General features: G+C 48.8%; 1 protein-coding gene across 10 annotated transcripts in view; it reads right to left on the bottom strand.

Annotated features, from left to right (window-relative positions):
• The window catches only part of Mtmr14 (myotubularin related protein 14), a 43,046-nt gene that overhangs the window by 4,269 nt on the left and 14,170 nt on the right, over positions 1-24,607 (bottom strand). For 6 of the 10 annotated variants that reach the window (XM_006237024.5, XM_063286086.1, XM_039107630.1 and 3 more), the window contains 14 exons: positions 23,823-23,898; positions 23,463-23,523; positions 21,784-21,906; positions 20,489-20,562; positions 16,061-16,131; positions 15,480-15,554; positions 11,305-11,371; positions 10,756-10,841; positions 10,433-10,509; positions 10,156-10,192; positions 8,044-8,111; positions 7,153-7,211; positions 6,841-6,979; positions 6,027-6,206 (listed from right to left, as the gene is read on the bottom strand). In XM_006237024.5, coding sequence (XP_006237086.1) covers positions 6,027-6,206; positions 6,841-6,979; positions 7,153-7,211; positions 8,044-8,111; positions 10,156-10,192; positions 10,433-10,509; positions 10,756-10,841; positions 11,305-11,371; positions 15,480-15,554; positions 16,061-16,131; positions 20,489-20,562; positions 21,784-21,906; positions 23,463-23,523; positions 23,823-23,898 — 1,193 coding nt within the window. Of the gene's footprint in view, positions 1-6,026; positions 6,207-6,840; positions 6,980-7,152; positions 7,212-8,043; positions 8,112-10,155; positions 10,193-10,432; positions 10,510-10,755; positions 10,842-11,304; positions 11,372-15,479; positions 15,555-16,060; positions 16,132-20,488; positions 20,563-21,783; positions 21,907-23,462; positions 23,524-23,822; positions 23,899-24,607 lie in introns of those variants that run through there. The other 4 variants (XM_039107628.1, XM_063286085.1, XM_039107633.1 and 1 more) reach the window with 3 other exon arrangements.

The following is a 24,607-nucleotide window of genomic DNA, read 5'->3' as shown; positions in this document are numbered from 1 at the left end:
GGAGGACAAGCTTTTTGGAGCACTGTGGAGGGTAGGGTGGTGACCTAGATGGAAGAGTGAACAGACGGAGTCCTGAGGTCCCCCTTCTTCTGCAGCTCCTTCCAGGAGCCAGAGTTTGTATTCAAGAGCACCACAGAGCAAATTCACAGCTATGCCCGGAGGGGAGGGATGAATCAAATCAGGCTGCAAATTGACAGCTCCATCAGGCCTCTTCTGACAAGAGGGGGGTTTGGAGTTGGGGAGGGAGCTGTGCTGCTACCTCCCCACTCAGGCTACGCTTTCTCCTCTGTCCTGGACAGCAGCTGACCTGTGGGTGTCTGGGAAGCTGCAAGTCAGTCTCTGGCATCAAGCCCAGAACTCACTACATAGCCCAGGCTGGCCTCAAATTTGAGCAGTCCTCCTGTCTTAGCCTCCCAAGTGCTAAGACTGACCTTTTATTTTTTTAACTCAAGAATAGCAAATACAGCTCCCACAAGGATCCAGAAACAGGGCTGGAGTATGAACAGTGGTGGCCCAGGAAGCAGGGGTGGGGGCAAAATACTTTACCTTAGTTAGCTTCTGGCATCAGTGGATCCTGAGGTGACAACACTTCCCCTTCCCTCACCACATTATTTTAGCCAATCTTTTTTTTTTTTTTTAATTTTACATGCATTCGTGTTTGACTGCATGTATGTCTGTGTGAGAGTATCAGATCCCCTGGACCTGGAGTTATAGACAGTTGTGAGCTGTCATGTAAGTGTTGGGAATTGAACCCAGGTGCTCTGGAAGATCAGCCTGTTCTTTTAATCACTGAGCCATTTCTCCAGCCTCTGATTGGCCAATCTACTGTCAAGCATCCATGACCTAAGTACAGTTCTGGTGATCTGTTTGAAAGATGCCTACAACAAAACTATGCAGTCCAAGTTGTCTCTGAATTCGTAGCAATCCTCCTGCCTCAGCCTCCCTCCACACCAAGAACGGAGTTTCATTTTTATACCACATTTATATATATGTCTATGTAATCCATGCATGGCACAGTGGATATCAGGACACAACTTGCAGAAATTGCTTCTCTCCCTCCACACGTGGAAACCTGGGGATCAAACTTAGGTCATCAGGCTGGGCGCACCATCTCATAGGCTTTATGACGTTTTTGTAAACTCAGGTTTGACAACATACAGGTTTGTCCTAAACTAGAAGCACCTTGAGAGAAGGGAAAACAAATGGCTTTCTACATTAAAAGCTGCTATGAACTGGAATGCCTTCAACACAGGCCTTGCCACATTCATCACTGTGGTGACCCTTGGCCAAGTGTGATGTCTTTAGAGATGAAAACAGAACATGGTCTGTCTAGTACTTGACAGAAACCACGAAGGTGCATGAAGCCAGGCTTTCCAGTTTCTAGATAAACCTCAGACCTGCAATCACAGCCAGCCTCCACAGAGAAGCCTGCCCTGGGTGTTCTGGCTGTGCTGGGCCTTTGGCCAGCGCAAACTTCCAGCTGAGGGGCACAGCTTGGCTCCTCGGTCTCCACAGCCTATCTGATGGGTAGACTTTTCCCATCTTTAGCAACTTATGGGGAAACAGCTCTGAGACTCAAAGACGATTAGAGAGTGAGGAGTGGAACACCTGAGCAGAGGAAGCTGGGAAGACGAGACAAGACATTCCTGGACAAGAAATGCAATGAAGTTTCTCAAGGCCCAAACCTGGAAGCCCGCCCAGGGAATGTGTAACTACTGCCTAGTTCCCCTTAAGCACTATGGTCCCCTGGGGTAGTCAATTCCTTTTGATTTCCAGAGGCAGTACCAGGTAAGAGCACAGCAAGAGGGTATCCCTCTTACAGGACAGAAAACACCTTTCAGTGAGCAGCCACTCTTGAGAGACAATGAAAAATTTCAAAAATGAACACGAGAAATTCCTACCTGAGATAAAAGTTAAAGACTAGGTTATGTAAAATAACCATTCGGCTCTTGCATTTGAAGACACTTAACACTTGGATTACAGCAGACTAAACAGACAGAGACAAAAGGTAAGTGTCCTTCTGGAGGGACCTGTGTCTCATACAAGGAGGGGAAGAAGAGCTGTAGCAAGCTCAGTATTTGGGTCACCCTCACCAGCTTTAGTTAAGGCTCCAGCTCTGGGCTCCTCCACAAGTGTCAACAAAGCCTGCAAAAACAGAAGTCTGAATTTTCACCTCCTGCTCAAGCACCAGAAAGAGCATGGCCAAGCGCCCCTTAGACCCGGGCTGTGGGGCTTTGTCCTAGACCAGGGTTGGGACCTCAGCCTCTGCACAGGTGTTGCTCCTTGGCAACACCTTATAGTCCAGGCCCAGTCTCCCTACCTCCTGGCAGACACCTAGCTAAGGGCAGTTACACCAGGGAGCTTTGAGCATCTGTACTGAAACACAAAAATACAGATACAAAGAGTTACTGGCTGAATCCAGGCAAGCATAAGTCTGAGTGAGGCACCGGGCCTGGCCTTTTACCAGCTGTCCAGTGCCCTGACATGGCTGGCAGATGATTGATAAGAACAGTTCCTTAAAAAAAAAGCTACAGTTTCGGAACATTTGTGGAAAGAACAATCATCTATCATGGCAGGTATGAGAGGCCTGACTTCATTACTCCCATTTTATCCTGATTTACAGGGCTCCGGGTTACTGTTCCTGTTTAAGAATGGGGTGAGAAAACTGAGCTCTGAGGGAACTGATTTTTTCCCCCCAAGTTGCACAGCTGGGAAGGCTAAAGCTGTGACTGAAATCAGGTTTGGCCCATGCGGATTCTAGCCAATTTTCCTTAAAAACAAAACCAAATGAAGACAGGGGCTCACCTTGTAGCTCTGGCTAGCCTGGAACTCACTATGTAGACGAGGCTGACTTCAGACAAGTCTACTGCTTCAGCTTCCTTAGTGCTAGGATTAAAGGCATGAGCCACCACTGCTGGCTGATTTTCCTTCTTAATATGAGTAAGGCTAGCTCACGAAGAGGTCTTTTAAGTGTGACTGAAGAGAAGGCCTTTACGAGAGCCTTCTGTGTGAGAAAAGAAAGCAAGGGGAGTCTCAGGAGCTGCCAGCAGCCACTGTGGCAAGATGGAGACAGCTGGCCAGAGGAGCAACGAGAAGGAAACACAGAGGACTATACCCAGGTAAGAGTATACCTGAAGTACCTTTTCTACTTGCCTTTTCTGTTCCCCTTACTGCTTTTTGAAAGCATCTCAACTAATCATGCTGTCATAGAATGTCTAAAGGTAGCTTCCTGTCTGAAGAATCTGATTACAGATTAGAAAAAGGAAAGGCATTCACCAGGTGGCCAATGACCTGAAGGGAATAGCGGAGCCGGGGCCTAGCCTTTGAGGAGCCTATGTGTTACCGGATCCAGACTCGTCCTCTTGACACCAATCATAAAGGCAACCTGGGATGCATCTCAAGGATGGCCCCATGGCCTCTGCCCAAGAACCTGGGAGGGGACTCTTACTAAACTGGCCTTTCACTTTTTATATTTGAGCATGTCGGCCCCACAAGGCCTCCTACATTCCTAAGGGCTCATGGAGAAGTCTTGGGGCTCAGTCTTCTCCCCAGGGTCTCAAGCTGGGACTGCCTTAGATATGTCAGTACCCATGTTAGGTCTGCAGGACCGCAAGTGTGTGGTGCAGAGAGCAGGCAGTCTTCTCTGCTGTGTAACAGCCTGGGACAGAGCTCACTGCTTTACAATGAGCAGGTGGCAGTGCCTGGGGAAGCAGCTAACTGGGCAGCAGAGGTTAGGTCCTGTGTAGCTATTTAGCTATTCAGCCAGGCTGTTGGTGTCTCTCAGCCAAGCTCATCTGCTCTTCAGGCAGCCTGGCAGCAAGCTGGGCTCAGTGGTGCCACCATCTTCTTGGTCATGGACAGCACTGTGCCAGAACCCCCACCTCACTCATAAAGAGACATGAGAGCAAAGACTGAGGCCATGCCAAGGTGGAGCAGGGTGACTTCCTAGTGTAGGCTGTATAATCAGAGCCCTGTGGCTAATTATACAATGGCAGTGAAAAGCCAAAAGTTGATTCCCAATGAGAAATGTGGACTGAAGCCTGGTGTGTATGAATCAACACTGTACAGAACTCCCCTCCCCACTTCTTGAGCAGAGCCTCCCGTTCCTCTCATGGGGTCCCACCTTAAGTTTAGAGAAATGTGAAGCACACACGAGACCTAGCACACATTAGCAGTGACTTGGCAGTCAGATGGCTTTCTTAAAGGGGTGTTTTCCACACAGAAGTGCCTGTAGCACTCAAGGCCTGATTGGCTACTGTTACCTAAGAGGCAGAATAGCTAATGACAGGATCCCTCAGGCACTTTGAGATAAAAGAGACTAAATTAATTTTAATGTTAATGGAAATACATAATTAGAATGCTCCAAATCAGAATAGTGTAGTCTTTTAAACCGCTGGCAGCAGATGTCCGATTCAGAATTGCTTTGCCTGGCTAGCTGGCCTGGCTCTGGGCAGATGCTGCTCACAACACCTGCCCGACACTGCCTGCCCAGTTCCCATTTAAGTCCACATTATCCTTGGCCTGGCCTTCAAGTATAGGGCTTTGAGGTTGGAGGTGGATCCCCCGTACTCCTCAGCCTCCCAGAGAGAGTTCCTTTGTAGACATTCTGGACCAGCTGATAAAGTCACTCACTCAAAGGTTTAAAAAACAATCCAGGTTTGAAAGAAGTGATGACAGTGGGTGAGGAAGCAGAAGGAGTACTGACAGGTCAACATGAGTTGTCTATAGTGGGGTGAGGCCTAGATGGCAAGCAGAACCTTCTGGTTTCCTGCCCAGTTACTCAGTGGTGCTACATAGGCAGAAAAGGAGGCAGGGACCATAAGCAAGAGTCTTATAGTGCCACCACAACCCAGAGTAGCCCTAAAGACAGCCAAGTGCAGATGAGGGTCACAGCATAGGCACACATGCTAGCCCCACGTGTAGGATGTAAGCAGGCACAGGCAATGTGGGGTGTCTGCTTGGCCCTAGCTCTATTTAGTCAGAGCCACCAAGGCTCCAATGGGCTATACTCTTGGCTTAACAAATGCATCAGGGAGGATCTGCAAATGGCACTGAGATGAAGGGCTCACCTGTAGGTGGGGCACATGGGCCACCTCTGGCCAGAGCAGCTGACATCATGCTTGCCCACCATTCACTGCTCTGCCTCCTGTCTCCTATTGTCCAGTGAGTGAAGGAGGGTACCAGAAGTTTTAACCTTTTAACAGGCCTGCTACCAAGAACACCGAGTCAAAAACCTACCAGGACATTATATGGCAAAGCTGGGATCAAGTCTAAGTGGGATTCCAGAGCTCATGTCCACTTTGCTAATCCTCTAGTGACCTCTTGGCCCTGTAGTGTTTTGTTCTGTTCAGAAGGGCTATGAATTCTCTAGGATTTAGACAGGAGGGCAATCAACACTCATTCTTTGGAATATGAAAGGGAAAAAGTAGGACCACCAGCTGGGAAATGCTTTCCCCGAAGTGCCAGACCATGCCCACCCCCATTCACTGGCCCTGCTGCACACTCAGTTTTAACTTTACCCAGGAGGCAGCATGCTGGCCTCCTCATGGCACACCTGTCCTGGATCAGTTGATGCTTTTTCAATATATACTGAGCTGCTGTGGTTTTCCACAGCCATACATCTGGTTGAGCCTTCTCTGTTGTAGCTTCTCCACCAGGGTGGACATAGGATGCGAGATATAATGAACCCAGAGTGTTCCGACCCATCTTGAGTAACAATGGGCAGTCCAGAGGTCTGGCTCTTCCAAAGATGACACATGGTGGCAGTCCTGACCATCATGTTTGTGTACCCATGTATTGCACAGCATTCCAGGAAACGATTACAAATGTTTTTAAAAACCAGTGAAGTCTCTGTGCCCCAACAGCAACGAATCCCTCAAAAGAGTGAGCCTGCTAAGCACACACGTCCTTCAGCTACCCCCATCAACCAGCTAACTTAAATGTGAGACAGCCCACTTCCAACCTTGATGATGGAGGAAGGCCAGCCGCATCTTGCAGCAGGCTCCTAACCCCTTGAGGTTCCTCACCTGGGTTTGGGGACCTCAAGAGGACTGCTGCCCATCCTGAAAAAGTTGTCAGAATGGTTTGAGGATGAAGAGCTAGAAGACTTGGCTTCAGTGAACCCATGGTGTGAAGGTAGGCGGTCGTCAGAGGGCTGTGGCCGGCTCCAGAGCATACTCTGTGGGGAGGATGAGTGACTCTTCCTCCTGTGGCAGAAGAGCAAGGCTGTCACTACTAGACCCCCAGAGTCACTCTGTATATGGGGAAAATGTCAGAAATACTTGGACCTCTCCCAGGCTCAAGGCAACAAGGGCTGGGACTTTAACTGAGAGGCTAAGACAGTCCAATGCATTGGCCCATTAGCCTCAGGTCATTCAAGAACATTGTTCTTAGTGGCACACTAACTGCTCCACTCTCTCACTCACAAGTGCTACACAGACTCTGCCATGTGTCTAAGGAGGCCCCAGATCTTGCCACATTCTCATGGGAGGATCCTCAAAGGAGGTCCCTTACCATTACATACCCAGCTTTTACGATGGCTCCCCACATGTCCTGGCACAATGGACCACATTGGACAAGTGTTCTTCCCTCCCCCATTTCATTGCTGCTCCTTGGTCCCATTGGGATCACCAGCCCTTTAGCTTTTGGGCTACCATGCAGTGCACCTCACCAACCAGATGGCTGGGCTCTGAGGCCCAGTACTGACAGCAGGGGATGAAGCTATGCTCTCAAGCCTTCTGTCAGAGCCCTGTTTGTTCCTGGGGCTACAGCCTGGCCCCCTAGGGCTGGCGGCCTTGGGCTACAGCTGTGAGTTTGCTCTATCTCAGTCTGGCCCCTCACCAAGCTGCCTGAGTTGGTGCTCCTGCCGGGACAAGTTCCACAGCCTCATAGCTGAAGCTGCCCACAGCTCCTGGTGAGTGCTCCAAGACCAGGGAGAAGTCGCTGCCTAGGCTGGTTGTGCTGCCTCGATCTCTGTGTCCTGAAAACAGCAGAAAGTTAGCATGCTACCTTCCCCACAACCAGTCCACTACCCATCTCCCGGCTTTCCACACTATGTGGCTACACAAATAAGCTTCTAGCATAGTCCCCCATGTGATCTATGCTCAGATGGCTATGGTGAAGAAGTGAAGCCTGTTAGGGGACAGGACTCACTCAACATGCAGATATCTTCCACAGTGAAGCCTGCATCCCGAGTTGGCAAACTCTTCCTCCTAGAATGACAACCCCAAGCAGGAAATTTCAGCTGTAGCTGGAGTTTTTGCTCTTCTCTCCACTGACTTTGCCCAGCCTGAACAACAGTTCCAAATCCTGGCACCTCAGAGATGGGCCCTACCAACAAGAGTCTGCCAAGTAGCAGGCCTACTTCCAGGCTCTACTAGTCTGCTGGTCACATTGCCAGACTCGAGTCAACGCAGCCTGCTTTTCCTTACCATCTTGGCCATTTGGGACACAATTGTGGCCCAACAAATGGCAAATTTAGGTAAAGAAGACAAGTCAACTTGCAGGATCCAAGTTCTCATTGAGTTCTAGAGCAACTTCCAGACATACGAGACTGTTCTCCAGGCTGGAAGCAGATTTCTGCTGCGCTGTGCAGATGACCAGGCTGGTTTTGAACCCAAGATCTGCCTGCCAAATTCTGGGACTAAAGATGTGCACCATGATTGTCCAGCTGAACATGATTCAGTTTCTATGGGGTCATATTCTGAGTTTTTTCTTTTAATGGTACTGAAGCTTGAACCCAGGGCCTGGAGCATGGTGGGCAGACACTGCTACTGAGCGACATTTCCACCCACAGATGGGCTACTATAGGGCTCAAGGGGGATGAGTATCAGCTCAAGCTCATGAGGAGTGGCGAGGCCTCCTTCCCACAGGCTTGTTTCTTTTTCTACAGCACCACCAGCTCCTCCCTATGAGAGACTACTCAGTCCCTCTTCACTCAGGACCTCAGCATGGACACTTGGCTCTAGTGGTCAGGGCTAGGACACATGGCAATACCCCACTGTGGAGGAGTGCCCCTGAGTGCCTCTGCCTCCCTCCACTTACCTCTGGGTCTTCAGGCAGAACTCTTCGGAGGTGATATGCTTCAAAAAATTGAAGCAAAAGAAGAAAATCTGAAGGAGTGAGGAAAGGCAGAGCACAGTGAGAAGCTAGCCTTCCCCAGCGGGAAGACAGAGACAGCAACATGCAGAAGAGTGCTGCTGCTGCTCTGGTCAACACCTCTTTTGGGGAATGACTTTCGTTGGGGACTCTGTTTATGACTGATGTGGGTCATACAGAGGGCTCAGCAGGGCTGGGCAGGTGCCCATAGGCTGGGGTAGGGAAAATGTAATTTGCTTCTTTTCTGGGAACACAGAGGTCCAATGTAGAGTCTTCAAACCTTCAACACACATATTCTCAACTTTTACAATGAAAATAACAGCAGTTCCCACTTCCATCTAAGATCCCAGGGAGAGCTTCTGACAGGCAAGGGCAGCTGGGAGGGATTAATGGATAAGGTAGGACAGAAGAGGAAGGCATTCCATGGGGAGGGTGCACCAGATACTGAGTCAGAACTGGGGTAGGGCAGCCATGGTTGAGCTGAGCCTGCTATGCTCTGGAACTGTAAGGCCTAGGTCTTCACTGTGAAGTGGGTACAGACAGGAGACAGACTCTTGCAGCAAACCCATCAGCAAATCCCAGCCAGTACCCTAGTCCAGTGGCCTCTAGAAACATACCAGAGACTTTTATTTAGCCTGCACAATATACCAGGCTATATACCACCCAGGGATCCCATAATGTACAACCAACCCATGAGACTCAGGGAAACACCCATACATTCCCACAGGGCCCTGTAAGACCCCCCCCCCCCAAAAAAAAAAGGCAGAGGGTTGCTCAGATCTGGTGCTCAGATCTGGTCAGTAGGAAAGGCTGCATTACATAAAATGACAGAGGTGTTTCATCAGACTCTTGAGCCTTTTAATGTGCTAATGTATCCTGGGAATCTCAAAGATAGAAGACAGGGTAAAGAGGCCCTTACCAGCGGTTTTTAGCTTGCTATATTACAGAGGTTGTCTGTAGTCTGGAGGGAAAAGCCACGGCCCTCCATTCCTAGAGACCCGTATGCATACACTGAGAGACTTGAAGGGTGGGACTCAGAGCCCAGTCAGTCAGCCTCATTTTTGCCCTTATTCTCTGAAGGGAGCATCTGGCTTGCTCTGGGGGAGGAGGGAGATGCGAGTAGAGGACAGAATGTCCTAAAGCACCAGCAAAATCTCCAAAGAGGCTACAGAGAGGCCTTCCGCCCAGATTTCAATGCCAAAGGCTCTGCCTCTGGCAGAGTTCATGAGGCCTCTGAGGAGCAAGCTTATGAGCTCTGCAGACACATAAGTGCTCAGAGAGATTTGGAAGGGAGATGAGCAGCTGGGCACAAGCAACAAAAGAAAGCTGGAGATAAGACGCCCAGGAGGGAAGCAAACTTGGGAGTGGAAGGGAGAGAAGGAAGGATGCTTCTGGACATTGGGGGTGGGCGGAGACAGCCAACACTGTCCGATAGGCATCTGTATCTCTCAGTGAGACACCAGGAGACTCAAGGTGAAACATGCTGTTCAAGGTCACCTAGGCGGTAAGCAGGACCAGGAGACACTCAAGCCAAACTTCAGATCTGATGCTGGGGGAACTACAAACAGGCAAAGATGTGGAAAGGGCAGACAGGATAGAGGAGGCAAGGCGGAGGAATCTGATCACTCTGAGACGGAGAGACGAGGAGGACCTGGAAGAGCCTGCAGATGAGAAGCAGGCAGAAGCCTGGGTGTACAGACCACCTTGGAAAAGGGAAGGGACTCCAAGTGTAGCAGGATTGAAGACAGAAGCACTCCATGTTTCAGCTCTGAGCATGGAGTTATGGAAACCAACTTCTACACTGGTTCCCCAGCCAAGTACAGAAAGAAAATTAGCCTAAAATGATCATAGTAGCTGTGGCCAGAACTTTCTCTGTGGTAAAAGGGAGCCTGAGGTCCACACAGGGGGCTCTGCGCTCTAGCTTTTTTCCCACCACATGGCCTGAGGGAAGAGCATGGTAAGCTCATCCAAGTATCCTGGGTTGAGAAACTGCCTTCTCAACCAGAATGAATGTCCTTCTATGTTAAGGTGTGGTACATGTCTATGAGGGGTACTTACCTCCTCTCCTTTGCTGAGCCGATCTACCAACATGTGTCTGAAAAAGAGCAGCGAGAAGGTCAAAGCACAACACTGAGCTGAGGGAGACGTGACCCACAGACAGACCAAGTCTTTGGCACCGGTGCATCACATGAATCCTGCCAATACCTTTGATCCTTTCCAAAGGGAGCCAACTTGTTTTTTACCCCTAGCTATTTTCTTATCTCTGTTCCTCATAAGAAAAGCTAATACACCATGTACACACAACCTCAAAGGCCGGTGTTCCTTGAAGACTTACCCAAAGAGGAACCAGTCATAGGCCACAGTCAGGTAGAGGATCTCAGCAGGCTTCAGGGATGTGTGAATTAGCCCATCCTAGGAGAGATAAAGAGCAGCAAGGTCAGAAAGCTGCCTTCCTAGTACAGGCCAGGGGCAAGCCACACCATAGACATGCCCACCCTTACCCTACCCCACCCCCAATCAAGAACAGGTTTAAACATGACACTTGCTGAATGTACCCTCACACCAAAGTCTCTCTGTCTTGGAGACAATTAAGACACCAAAGGGTAGAACCTAACAGGGTCTCTGTATGCTCCCTGACCCCAGCTCACTCATACTCACAGCCCACAAGGAAAGGCGTAGAAGAGAGATGAAGAGGGGGGTCCGATCCCAGCCTGAGATACAGTGTACCAGCAGCCCGTGGTCATCTGTGGTGGAACAGGAACACCAAGTGAGAACCAGACAGAGTTCTCCTGAAAACCCTGTCTGAGAAAGGCCTGCAGCCTGGTGCAAATGAGGCCTCCAGGCCAGCTCAGTGTCCTCCTTCCCCCGGGGACCTGTCCAGAATTATTCCCTAATCTCATCCTGGAGCATCTGGAGCATCTAGACAGTGGGAACATCTGCCTTGGTTTCTAGCATCTCTTTAGTGTGCACATTAAGAATGCATAGGCCAAGGTCAGAGAACAAATGGTGGAAATTTTTTCTCTTCCACCTGGGCAGAGTCTATATACCCAATTCACTGAGTTTGTGCAGCAAGTGTTTTCAAGCTCTCAGCATCCTCTGGGTAGGAATCCAGCCCAGAAAGTCTCTTTGGTTTGGGAGATTCACTGAGAGGTGATCCCACCTTCCCAGTCAGCACTTTGCAGGCTTGGGATGCTGGGAGAGACTCACCGTCTCTGTTCATGATGAAAAGCAGCAGTTTCAGGTAGTTCTGTGTTTGTTGCACCAGGTCCCAACTCTGTTGGGCAAAACAGGAAAGGGATCGAGTAATAAATATGACCAGGAATGGACATTATAAATACTACCTCACACCATCACCCCCAAATAGCAAACCACAAAAAAAAACCCCAAAAAACAAAAAAACCCAAACCACTGTCTGTGCATAGTGACATGTGCCTGTGACCTCAGCACTCACTTAGGAGGTCATGAGTTTGGCTACAAAGTATGGAAAGTACCAAAACAAACAGGAAGGCCAGCTAGGGTGTGGTCAGTGGTAGAGCATATGCTTTGCATTTAAGAAATGCTGGGTTCTGTCCTAGTACCGAAAATCTAACTAAAATGCTGCCAGGTGTGATGGTATGCCCTTGTACTCCCAGCGTTTAGGAGGCCCAGGAAGGAGGATCAGTAAAATTCAAGACCACCCTCAGCTACGCCAGCCTGGGTATGAGACCCTACTTCAAACTAACAAATGGTGCCAAGCATGACATGTTGGGCGGCAATTCTATAAAGCTCTCAATCTTAAGCTCCAGGCCTCCAACCCCAGATACCTTGAGACTCATTCCTCAGTTCCAGAAGTTCTCCTTGCACCCATCTCCCCACGCCCTCCCTCACTCAGTGCTTTGAGAGTGAGGAAGGAAAGTCTTCAGCAGGTGCTCTCAAGCAACCATAAGCCAAGTGCTTCTCAGTCCAGGGGCCCCAGGGTGGATACTGCTTCAAACGGTCAGTCACGTTAAGGGTCATTCCTTCATCCGCACCACACGATGGAAACCAACACAAATATAAACCTTCTCAATCACCCTTACACTGAGGACTTGCCCTAACTGCTGTTCACTGCATGCTATTCTTTTGTCACCAGTGTTTAGCATGTGTGTAAGACACACCCCTGGGGTTGGAGAGCACTGGTTACGAGCACTAGCTGCTCTTACAGAGGATCAGGGTTCAATTTCCTGCACCCTGATCTGTAACTGCAGTTCTGAGGTGGCTCAAGGGAATCTCATATGTTCCGGCCTCCTTGCACACTTGTGGCATTGCACACAAGTGGTGCAGAGACATGCATGCAGGCAATTAGCCATATGCATTAAACAACAATGTAATGTTGTAATGCTATATTACATGAAGTGCTCCTGCCCTGGCTTGTAAGTGAAGGTCAAAGGAGCACTTTTGGGGTCGGTCCTTTCCTTCCACACCTCTGCATGGGTTCAGGGGATCAAATTCAGGTTGTCAGGCATGGCAACCACCATCTTTACCCACTGGGCCATCTGTCTGCAGCCTTTGCCTTTTTTAGCGATTGTCTTATTAGCCTAGGTTAGTCTCAAACTCATGTTCTTTTGGCTTCTGCCTCCTTAGTGGTGGGATTATACATATGTACTACCACGCCCAGCACTACACTCACTGTCTTTTGATGAATAAATAATGTACACAGTATATTTTTTTAAATAAGAGGTTCACTGGGTAGGAGTCAGGCAATACGCACAGGCTGCCAAGAATCTGTTTAAGCTGAATGAGAGGGCAGACCAGGCACTATGGAGCAGCCCACTCTCAATCTAAATTCCATGGAGGGGTCTGACCCAGTTCTGCAGAGCCGTTTTCCCTTGCTAGGGACAGCCTCTGCTCTCTTAGGACACAACTGCCTATCAGCGGTCGGGGCTGTGCAGAGAGGGTGGTGCATACCAGTGAGAGAGCACCTCCCTCAGGGGGAAGGGAACACGGCACCTGTAATTGCAATGGTTTTCCCAGGAATTTAAAGCAGACTCATTTACCTGACCCTCCCACGCCCCCAGAGAGTTCTGACCCACTTTCAGCAGCTCCAGAGACCTGCTGCAGCATTGTGCTAATAAAGCTATTACCAGCATGAGGGTCTCTTTACGCATCTGGCTCAACATGTAAGACACACTATTGCCAAGAGATTTCCTCTGAGCTGGGATTCTACAGAGTGAGGATAGCAGCCATAGACCAGGAAGCCTCGGGTTAGGCTTGCTGTGAAGATAGCAGCAGCAAGGGGAGGGCAGGAACCAAGGTGGAGGGCTCTGCAGAGTGACAAGCAGTGCAGATCTAAAGGAGACCTGGAAGACACAGCATGTCCCCAGGGCAGGGCCCAGGTATCTGAGGGGAGGCCTGTACTGGGGAGGCCGGCCCAAAGCCACACAAGGTGAGCTGAGGGTGAGTGTGGTACCACCCGACTCTAAGATTTACAGGAGACGAACAATAGTTAAGATCACTCTGAGGTATAGCACTAGAGAATCTGGGACCCTAAAGCTAACTAACATGCACAGAGGACAGGGTGCACTCCTGGCTGAAGATGACATGAGGAGACTCAGTGAGACCAACTGGCTTGACTGCTTCGTTCCATCCTGCCTCCATCATGTTCCTGAGTCATATCAGTGCCCATTCTCTGAAAACAGCTAGCCAGCGGCCTGCTTCTCACGAACATGAAGGCCCTCCAGCATGCCTGCTCAGAGAACACTTGCACTCAGGGAATCCTAATGAAGCCTAGGATAGGGCTGCTAAGTCTCACTCCTGGGGAAAGGGAACGTCTGCTCAAGGCCAGAAGAGCCCAACTGCAGCACCTCCCACTACTCAGCAGAGTCCTTTCTTACACCCTTCCCAGAGGAGACTGCCTTATCGGGTCTAGCACACACAGCCCCTTCTGTCACCCAAGGTGAGTAGGTCATCAAATCTAACTGGCACCTGCATAAGGAAAACAACTGGCTCCAGAGAGAACACAGGGGCAGCTTAGGGGAGAGGCTCTGCACACAACAAACTGAGGAGCTTGCAGGCTCTCCTGGTCATTTCATCTGTGAAGCCATAGCCCAGGCTGCAGGACTCCATAAGATACTCCAGATGCCAATGAATAGGACCAGATGTCTTTTCCTCTCTAATGGTCCTCTTACAGAAACACTTGTGCAGGAGGACACTGACATTTCCCTCCTGCATGTACTACTCAGTTGCCTGAGCATCTAAGCTGTGATAAGATAAACTCATGCTGGAGAGTTGGCATGGTGGGTAAAGGCACTTGTCACCAAGCTTGATGGCCTGAGTTCAAGTGAGACAGGGTCTTCTAAGTTGCTCAGCTGGTCTCAAACTTGCAATGATTCTCCTGAGTAAGTGATGACAGGCATGTGCTCCAATGCCTACCTTTCTGTGTGGGGACGTGAGGAGGAGATACACAAGCTGTGGGCCCTCATGGAACTCACAGAGCAGATCATTAGACCTGTGACTAGAGCTCAGTGGAAAATTCCAGGATAGACACACCCAGGGGGTTAATGGGAAGGTAGATCCAGGCATCCAATCATCAGGGATGGGAAGAGGAGGCAAATCAGGAAAATCTTCCTGAAGTGGACACAGAGCCAAATCCTGAAGGGCAAGGTGTCAGACAGACAGGAGGAAGCTGAGAAGAGGGCAGCCAGGCAACAGAATAGGACTTGGGAAAGGTGGCAGAAGAGCTACTTGTCCTGTCTGAGGCAAGTGGCAAGCAGCAAGGGAGACTCCCAGCAGCTGTCAGCTTGTGACAGTTAAACAGTGTAGAGAGCCAGCTCCATCTTTAAGGTTTCTGCAGTCAAATGAGGTCATGCAGCTCTGCACTTCTAACAGAACACATTAAAGGGAAAATGAAGAGTGGCTGAGCCCAGATGTGGAAAGACAGACTTGGAGAGGTCCTCAGAAGAGATCCCTCTGGTGGCCGAAGATCATCGTTTTACCTTCAGAAGACTAACTCCCTGGTCAAAAGCAAGCAAGGAGTGTTCTGTGTGACGGTGTACACCTTTAAGATCTTTGAATTCAGGGGTTGGGGATTTAGCTCAGTGGTAGAGCGCTTGCCTAGCAAGCCCAAGGCCCTGGGTTCGGTCCCCAGCTCCAAAAAAGAAAAAAAAAAGATCTTTGAATTCAAGGCTGGCCTGATGGTTTACACAAAGAGTTCCAGGTCAACTAGGGCTAAACAGTGAGACCTGATCTGGAAAGAAAAAAAAAGCATTTGCAAAGAGACAATTCAATAGACAAAGAGTTCCTCTTTGTCTGGGCTGGGGGATGTCAGAGCACCACAGCATTTGCACAAGGGTCTCAAAGGCCAGGAAACAGAGCCCCTTGGTCACACCATCTCCTTTCTACTGCCTGCATGACCAGGCCCTCACCTGATACTGGCTCCAGTCAATATTCAGAGATTGAGTCAGGAAGTCGGGGATGTTCAATGGGGCATCGACGTAGTCCTAAGGACAAAATGACACTGAGATGTAATTGAGCAGATACACTTGTGGCAACAACAGGTCCTAGTCTGAAGCTGGAACAGCCCTCCATAGTGCTTGGGGTACTCTGGAATAGCTTAAAAATGGCTGAAGGAGGGGTTGGGAATTTAGCTCAGTGGTAGAGCGCTTGCCTAGCAAGCGCAAGGTCCCCAGCTCCGGAAAAAAAAAAAATGGCTGAAGGAAGTTTATCTGTCAGAAACTGAAGTGTTTGAAGCTGCAAGAGAGGTTCCCTGTGCACAATCTGCTACCTGAAAAAACAATGCTGCTTCCAGGCAGCCATGAAAACTAGGGGGAGGAAACGGTGTGCTGTGAGACATTTACACAATGCTGCTTCCTATGTAAGCAGCAGAGGAAGATACAGACTAATTCAGGCAATAACAAAGAGAAGGGAAGTATTCTCCCTGGGAGGATGACTAGCTCTTTGTGGTCTCCTGTTACAAAGAAACATAGTTGAATATAGTCACTCATACCTGCTTCCAGTTAAATATGAGCCCTTCTGCCATGTAATCCCGATCTTTATATTCCTTGAAGAATTCACAGCCTGGAAAAGAAGAAAAGTTACAGCATTTCCTGTTCTGGTCAAAGAAGCTCTGGAGACAGCCCTAGATACAAAGAACTCACACCCAGCCTTCTAAACTGGTGGCCTTGAGCAGCTGAGGCTGACTGGAAGAGTGAGATCGACAGCCAGAGCAAGCTTTTGGCATCACTTTATTTCTAGCTATACAAGGTCCCAGTTGTTCCCAACACTGTGTTCCCTGGTTACTAGTGATGCTTCTCTCACTGCAGGTCCCTTTTTATCCTACAAGCCCAGTCATAGTGGGAGTCCACTGTCTTGCAGACACTGAGACATCATCTTTGAAGATGTGTGCAGCAGTCTTTCAGAGAGAACTGCACATCCTTGTTCCAGAGATATGGACTGCACCTGCAAGCTAACAAGTGCTCAGTTGACATTACCATCACAAATGTAAAGGTACTTTCTCCATTATTCAAACTCCCAAGAAACTCTACCAGGAGAGGCCTTGTCAACACAGGGAGAAACTGGGCAGGGAAGAGGCTTTGGAAGCAAGCCCAACTTCAAAGTTCAGTTTTACCTACACCCGTGACTGGGATTAAGTTAGCGAATGTCATAGAGCCCCACGTTTCCTACTTGTAGGATGGCTGCTTTAGGCTGAAATGCAGTAATACATGTAAGACAGTATAGTCACTTGCACAGCTGCTCAGGTACCTGTGACATTCAAATGACAACACATAACTGACATCACATCAATCTTGTGCCAACTTCTTGGCTTAGTCAACTAGCTTTTGGTTTTACAGAGACAGGGTCTATTGTAGCCCAGGCTAACCTGGAACTGGCTAGGCAGACTATGCTGGCCTTGAACTCACTGAGATCCATACCAGCGTCTGCCTACTGAGTGCACCAGCATTCCAGACTTTGTCAATTCTTGCTCGGCAAGCAGCACCCAGCCGCTTTGGTTAGAGATGAGGCTTGCCCCTGGCCTTTGTCAGCCTGCCTTTGTCAGATGAACACACCCACTTTGCTAGTAGATGCCCCTGTGGCATCAAGTCCCAGGGTAGGGAAGGCACCCGAGGAACAACGTAGAGTGACTTTTGAGTTCCTCAGCTAATGCTTGTGCTGACCCCAGCAGGCACGTGGCTGTGGCGACACAAAGTCCAGAGAGATTCTAGAAGGTAGCAACTTCTTAATTCTGTGAGCAGCCAGAAGCTGAGTTCCCAGGGACTTCCCACAGCTTGCCTCAGGGCATAAAGCGCCTTCTGAGGACAGGAAGTGGGGGTCCTAGCCCATGTGCTCAACTTGGCTTTCATTTCACATACTAATGCCCAAGGCTTGAAACAGACTAAGAAGTTAGAAGATAATCTTCAGCCTATTTTAGGGTACCTTACCAGGAGAAAGAGCAGCTGTAACTATCAGAGGCTTTGAGGCTTATGAGCCTGGGCTAAGAGAAGACCCCAATTATCTCTAAGGGCACTGTGAAATTCTCTGCTTTTCTCAACCCTGCCTGCTAGAGCAACCCCACAAGACCCAAGCTGAGTCACAACTAAGCCCATGATGTACACACTGTGATGTACACACTGTTTTTGTGAGGAACAGACAGGCACGGTACCAGGCAATTCCAGATCACATTATTACAGTAAGCTCCTGCACCCACTAGTGAGGGAACAAGCAGGGACAGCAACACTCCATTCCAAAGGAAACGAGTTAGTCATGTGCGGTAGAGTTTGGCCCCATCTATTCTGCTGCTGTGAAGGAAGAGCTGGGGGCACTGCCCATTTCCAATATAAGCTATCCTCAGTCCCCTGTGAGCCCTGAAGTACTTATAGAACTCAAGTGACAGTCCCTAAAGGCCAAAGGTATCATGACCTTCAATAATAGCAATTTCACTTCGTAAGTGACGCAGGCATGAAGAGGAAGTCAAGAACACAAGCGTGTTAACTAAAAGTGCTTCTTCTGTCCCTTTACTCTTTACAGCTATGTCTGGCTCGTTTTCATTTTGGCTTGTCCTCTGTATCCTCCTCCACTCAACATAACATCACCAGACGAACGAAGCACATAAGTTTGATGGAAATTCAGGTCAGCAGAGGGCATCGGATCCCATTACAGATGGTTGTGAGCCACCATGTGGTTGCTGGGATTTGAACTCAGGACCTCTGGAAGAGCAGTCAGTGCTCTTAACCACTGAGCCATCTCTCCAGCCCCCAGATCATTTTTTTTCATGCCGTCATTTCTGCTCAGTTTTAGTAAGTACTTTTCCCTCTACATAACTGGGAATTATCAACTAGATAATTGTGTATCCTGCTCCTTACCTCATGTTGAGACAATCTCACTATGTAGTCCTGGACGTCCTGGACTGCACTACACAGATTAGACTTGACTTTACAGTGACTATCTCTGTCTCCCAAGTACTGGGATTATAGCTGTTTGTACCATGTGTTCCAACTCACTGTATTGAGCATTATTCTCTATGACTATGGAATATTTTGCTCTATCAATGGAAGTACCGTCATTTACTTTTTAAAAAACTTTTTCCCCATTAACTTATTCACTTATAGCCAATGGGAGCCCCTCCTCTCCTCCCAGTCCCCCTTTCTACTGAGCCCCCTCCTACACCCCATTTACTTCATTCTTATTCTTTTTTTTTTTAAAAGATTTATTTTTTATTTATTATATATAAGTACACTGTAGCTGTCTTCAGATACACCAGAAGGGGCATCAGATCTCTTTACAGATGGTTGTGAGTCACCATGTAGTTGCTGGGAATTGAACTCATGACCTCTGGAAGAGCAGTCGGGTGCTCTTAACCGCTGAGCCATCTCTCCAGCCCCTTAATTCTTATTCTTAATGAACCTATGCCTCTCATTTTGCTATTACAGACAGACATCACACTAAGTATCTTCAGCCCTAAGCCAGATGGACTGTGATTCAATGACAGGTTATTAGGGAAATAAAGTGTGTTAACATTTGAGGAATCTGTAGTTGAGTTGGCAAACTACAACCGAAGACACCCTGCACAATAGCTATTGGAAGGAAGCACTGGGGCTGACACTACTTTTCCTAGCCAAGCCCTTTTTGGAACTCAGATATAAACAAGGATGTCTGTCTCTCAGGGGGCACATTTATCACAGAGTAGCTGAGGCTGTGGTTTCCTAGTAGCCTCTCCCACAGAGCCACTGATGGCTCTAGCACAGAATGCCAAGGGCATCAAGGGAAGATTGGATGTTTCTGAACAAGAACCTTTGCCTCAGTGTGCAGCCGGCATTGTCAGGCCCAGTGGTATCTTCATAACCTACATCAACCCAAAGTTGCTCTTGGGCAAGAGAAGGTTTCACGAGCCTTTCTTCCCACAAACTCCTCATAAGAACCATAACTTACAGAGCCTAATAGGGCTGGGTCTCTCCCTTTATTCTAAAACGGGTGTCATTATCCCACGGTATAAAGGAGGGAAGTGATTCTCACAAAGGTTGAGGGGCTTATTACAGCAAGGCCAAGGTTATACCCAGCCTACAGGGCACCAAACACATTGTGGCAGAAAAGTGTGTCTGAGACAGACACTGTGAGGACTGTCAAGGGTGGGTCTGAGGCCATCTCCTGTTTGAGGAGAACAAACAAGGAACTAGCTGGACCTTACACAGCTCTGTGAGAGGCTATTGCAGCCTGCTACTGGCTACATGTTTCTAAGGCTAGGATGGAAAGCCCGAGTCCAGACTGAGGGACGTGTCAGTGCTGAGAAACAGAGAGGTTTTGAGGTGAAGGTATTCTTGCTCTAATCCATGAAGCCTGGTACTCATGTTGAGTGAGCAGGGACAGTGGGGGACCAGTGACACACAGCTCCAGTTTCCAGTGTGAGAACACAACCTGGCCACAAAGAGATGCAAAGTGGTGTTGTAGACACCAGAATGCCCTGCAATCTAGGGAGGTTACTGTATAACTCATGACAGAGCACTGGTTTTCTGTCTGGGGTGACAGCTCTGGACACACATGAGAAGGCACGAACATGGCCAGAGCAGCATGAATGATGGCTGGCAGAGCAGACATGTCCCTTCCTCATGCGTGCAAAGGTCATGTGGCTATGCAAGGTTTAGTCTTCATGAGAAACCCCGGAGTTAAACTTTTCCAAGTACCAACTGCTACTTGAAGGGACCTGAAGCTCAGAGGACAAGTAATGGTTTTCAAGGTTGTGGCTCATGAGTGCCAAGATCAGATCCCTTCTCTGACTACCATCACTCCCTAGATTAGAAAATAAAAGACTCTGCAGGGTCCTTGTCTGACCCTCAATCATGACTTCTATGATCTGGGGCCCAGATATCCATGCTGCCTGATACAGCTCCTCCCAGAGCATTCCCAGGAGGCATGTGCAGCAAGTTTGTCCCTGGTTTCCTACCTGGATATGGAATAGAAAGGAGAGTGAAGTTTGCATAGCGCTGGGCTTTGTCCACCTTCTCAGAGGAGGTTACACTGCAAGACAGGAACATGTGTTATGGTATCCCAACACACACACACACACACACACACACACACACACACACACACACACACACTCTCTCTCTCTCTCTCTCTCTCTCTCTCTCTCTCTCTCTCTCTCTCACTCACTCACTCACATACTTCTAAATGAGTGTTAAGATTTTTTTTTTTGGAGCTGGGGACCGAACCCAGGGCCTTGCACTTGCTACAAGCGCTCTACCACTGAGCTAAATCCCCAACCCCAAGATTTCTTAAAATGAACTTTTTGCTAAAAAGCTGTCTGTGAGACTTAGGATTGATACCCTCAGCAGCAAACAATTATGAGTTCTTCCCTGTCCCCATGTGAACAACTCAAATACTCGGTCTTTTTTCACTCTAACAAAACAGCAGGCCTCAACCAGTACCCAAGGGTGGGAGGATAACCTTCCATATCATCAGCTCCATGGAGGCATGAGGCACATCCACTCTTGGTCCTGAGGGTGGGACAGAGCCGGACAGTAGGAAGGACTTCTCTACCTCCAAAGGCCACTCCTAAACACGGGAACATGTAACTGAGAGCATTGCACAACTGTCGTCCCCGGATTCGGGAGGCTGAGCAGGGAGGATCCTCACAAATTCAGGGCTAGTGTGGGCTACATAGTGAGTTCAAGGCTGTATTTCAAGACGTATCTCAAAAAAACCAAACAAAAAACCAAAACAAAGTAAAAGTAAAACAAAAAGAAAAATAAAAAACAAAAACTCCCACAGGAAAAAAAGAGGGGTGGGGCTCCAAGGATAGCTCAGTTGGTCAAGTACTTGCTATACCAGTATGAGGACTTGAGTTCAGATCCCTAGCACCTATGTGAAAAACTGGCAGTGGCTGCAAACACTGCAATCACTGTGATGTGACAGCAGAGATAGGAGATCTCCTGATTTCTAGCCAACTGCTTAGCTGAGCTGGTGAGCTCCAGGTTTACTGAAAGACTGAGTCTTCAAAGCTCAGGTAGAGAGCGTCGGGGAGGACACCTGATGCCAGTCTTTGGCTTCCATGTTCACATCACATGTGTATGGAGGACATCAGGACCTACTGCACAAGGCTGTTTCAAAATGCAGTGACGCTGCACAGACGCTGCACACACAAGCCCACCGAGGCCAGGGTGGCCATGCACTGTGGCCAGCCCTGCACATTGTGAACACAAAGCCTGAGTCTGCTCCTTGCCAGTGCCCTGTACTCACTTCATGCCAAACTTCACCTTCTTGTTCTCCACCATCAGGTCACAGATGTACTTGACTGACAGGTACTGAAGCAGCTTGATATCATAGCCTCTCACCTTATCGAAAAGGTGCGTGTCACCACTTCTGAAATAAATAGCCAGAGAAAGAGGTTGAGACCAGGTTGACTCAGAGAAGCATGGGGTAGGGAGCTATTTTAGGAAGTATGGAGGAAAACCTGTGTTCGATTCTTCAGAAGTCAGGGGTTAGGGGGGAGGGAAGGTGACTTTCCAAGAGATTATCCCTATCTTGGGACACGTTTCAAAGAAGAGCAATTTGCAGCCAGAGTGGGAAAGAGCTTTCTGCACTGCTTGACATTAAGCCAGAAGACTCAAGATAATCTCCAGTTCTAAAAGGCATCGAGCTGGTGGCTGAGACTCTTTAAACTTCAATTAGAGTTCATCTCCACCTCCCTCTTTTCCTTCCGTTTAGGACCATTTCAGTCCCATGCCTTACAGATAGAACAGACTGAGAATCTTCAACCGACACAGACTATTTAAGGGTGATTTGACCAACTGATTCAAGCCCGAGAAGGAAGAAGAGGAAGAGGAGGAGGAGAAGAAGTAGAAGAAAACATTCAAAATCTCAGGCTATTTTCTGTTCAGCCATGCAGATATGACAGCCGTAAAAGGGTTAACAGTCACTGCAATGTATTTTTAATGCCTGCCGCTTGGTCACTGCTGGCAGTCAGTTGCCTCACTAGAACTGTGTGCTGTGGATGACCTGGCCAAGGCAGACGTCACCTGACCTTGGGGGAGGCCAAAAACATTCTTGAGCACAAGCCAGAGCTACTACTTTCAAAGCTGATGGCAGAAGCCAGGCACAGCAAAGTACTGAGCCGCAGTGTGAGCAGTGGATCATACGAGGGTGCACTGTGCACCTTCAGACACACGGGACAGACGCCACCTCAAGACTCCGTGTGGCACCAACCACACGAATGAGGTCTGTAGTCTTGCTCATTAAAAACTATCTCAAAGTGGCAGAGTGTGGACCAGCCCATCTTTTCCCTTAAAGGAGATGCATGTCTCAAGTCCTAGAACTTGGGAAATGTGACAGGACCAGGACCTTGTCTACATAGGAAGTTCAGAGCCAGGCTGGAGACCTTCTCTCAAAAAGCCAAAAAAATAGAGTCAGCCATTTTGGTTTTATGAGACTATCTCAAATGCTGTTTCCCCTGCACCCAACACACATACACACACACACCAAGGAGGAAAAAAAAGGAGGGTACATGTGAGTCAGAATTCAATTGAGGGACATAGTCGTTACACGAGGACTTTACCCCAACCCTGTAATTCAGAGCCAGGCGTGCTGAGTGACACCTGGCAGGTTCATACTTGGCAGACTAGCTGCATTCTGCCATTGTGTAGGGCTCTAAACAAAGAGACATCTAGGGCCGACCTTAGACCAGCAGCACAGAAACCCTAAAGTCATCATGTGCTGTGATCTTGGGTGAAGACTGCTCAGGTTAATGAGGCTGCTGGGTGGACTTCAAAAGTGCTATTTTGGGGATATGGAGTTGAAATGGGGGAGCAAAGAGCCAATGCGTTTATCCAGACCAGAGATGAACACCCATTGCCAGAGAGCATGGCTGTCAGCAACCAGCCCCGAACCCGAGCTCCTACCCACGGTGACCCCGCACTGACCGGAGAACAAAGTCCTCTTCTGTGACATCTTCTGTATTTGCCCAGGTATCATCTGCTCCCCCTGCCAGAGAAACCAGTCTGTCAGCACTGAAGCTGGTGGCATCCTTTGCCAGGCCAAGGGAGCCAACCTGCACCTTCCCCAGGTTTAGCCCTCGTGTCTCCATGAGGGCCACATGCCCAACTGTGTGGCAGTCTGCTTTGTCTGTCTTGGGAGTGAACTCCTAGTTTCCGCTCTGGCGTGCTCTGGTGTCTACCCTGCTTTATCATACCATCTCCTCACACCACTGTGGCCGAGGCAGGACTAGACCCTCTGACCAGGTTTTCCATTCTTACACCCACAAAAGGCTGTTCAATATTCACCTGAGAAAAAATAGTTGTATCCAGAGCGTCCATACAGCTCTCCCCATCCAGCCAGTGTGGCCGACCTGCAAATATGCTGGAGACAAACGGCAATTTCAGGGTCAGAGGACTTTGGAAGCATGCAGAGCTTAAGAAAGGCTGGTGCTTCTTAGCAGCAAAGACCACCACAGTCAGGCTAAATCTGCTTAGAACTTATCCCCTCAGACTCTACCAAAGGGTTCTCTCCCCTCGATTCAAGGCACCAGTGCTACGTCAGTGATGAGGAGTAAGACTTGGAACATGTCCATATATCAGGTACTGGGCCAGGTACTGTCAGGTGACACCACCTTCTCACTGAAGTCACAAGGCCCTAAGGCAAGCATGGCAGGCAGTAGGGATGACAACTATTTTCACAAATGAAGAAAGGAAAACAGTCATAGCGTGTGGGGCAGGTTGGGAACTGGTCTAAGCTCACAGAATTTCAAGGGCCTGTTACCTATTATTTGAAGCTTTTTTAGCATAGAGGGCAACTTTTATACTGAGAGAAGCAATTAAAAGAGAAATACCTGGGATCTTAATTTTTAAAAGGAAATTACTGAAGCAGTCGTGAGAATCTGTGGCTGTAATTTCAGTAAGATCAGAGGCAGGAGCATCAGAAGTTCAGTGCCACAGTTACATAGTGGGTTTGAGGGAGGCCAGTTGGGGCTTCATGAGACTATCATAAACACACATAAACACAAACACACACATACATACTCACACTCTCCCTCCCTCTCTCTCCCTCCCTCCCCCCTCCCAGGTCTCTG

The sequence above is a fragment of the Rattus norvegicus genome, chromosome 4, assembly GCF_036323735.1.
Source record: "Rattus norvegicus strain BN/NHsdMcwi chromosome 4, GRCr8, whole genome shotgun sequence".
Taxonomy (NCBI): domain Eukaryota; kingdom Metazoa; phylum Chordata; class Mammalia; order Rodentia; family Muridae; genus Rattus; species Rattus norvegicus.
The sequence above is the reverse complement of the archived record's forward strand: the minus strand, read 5'-3'. Positions and strand labels throughout refer to the sequence as shown.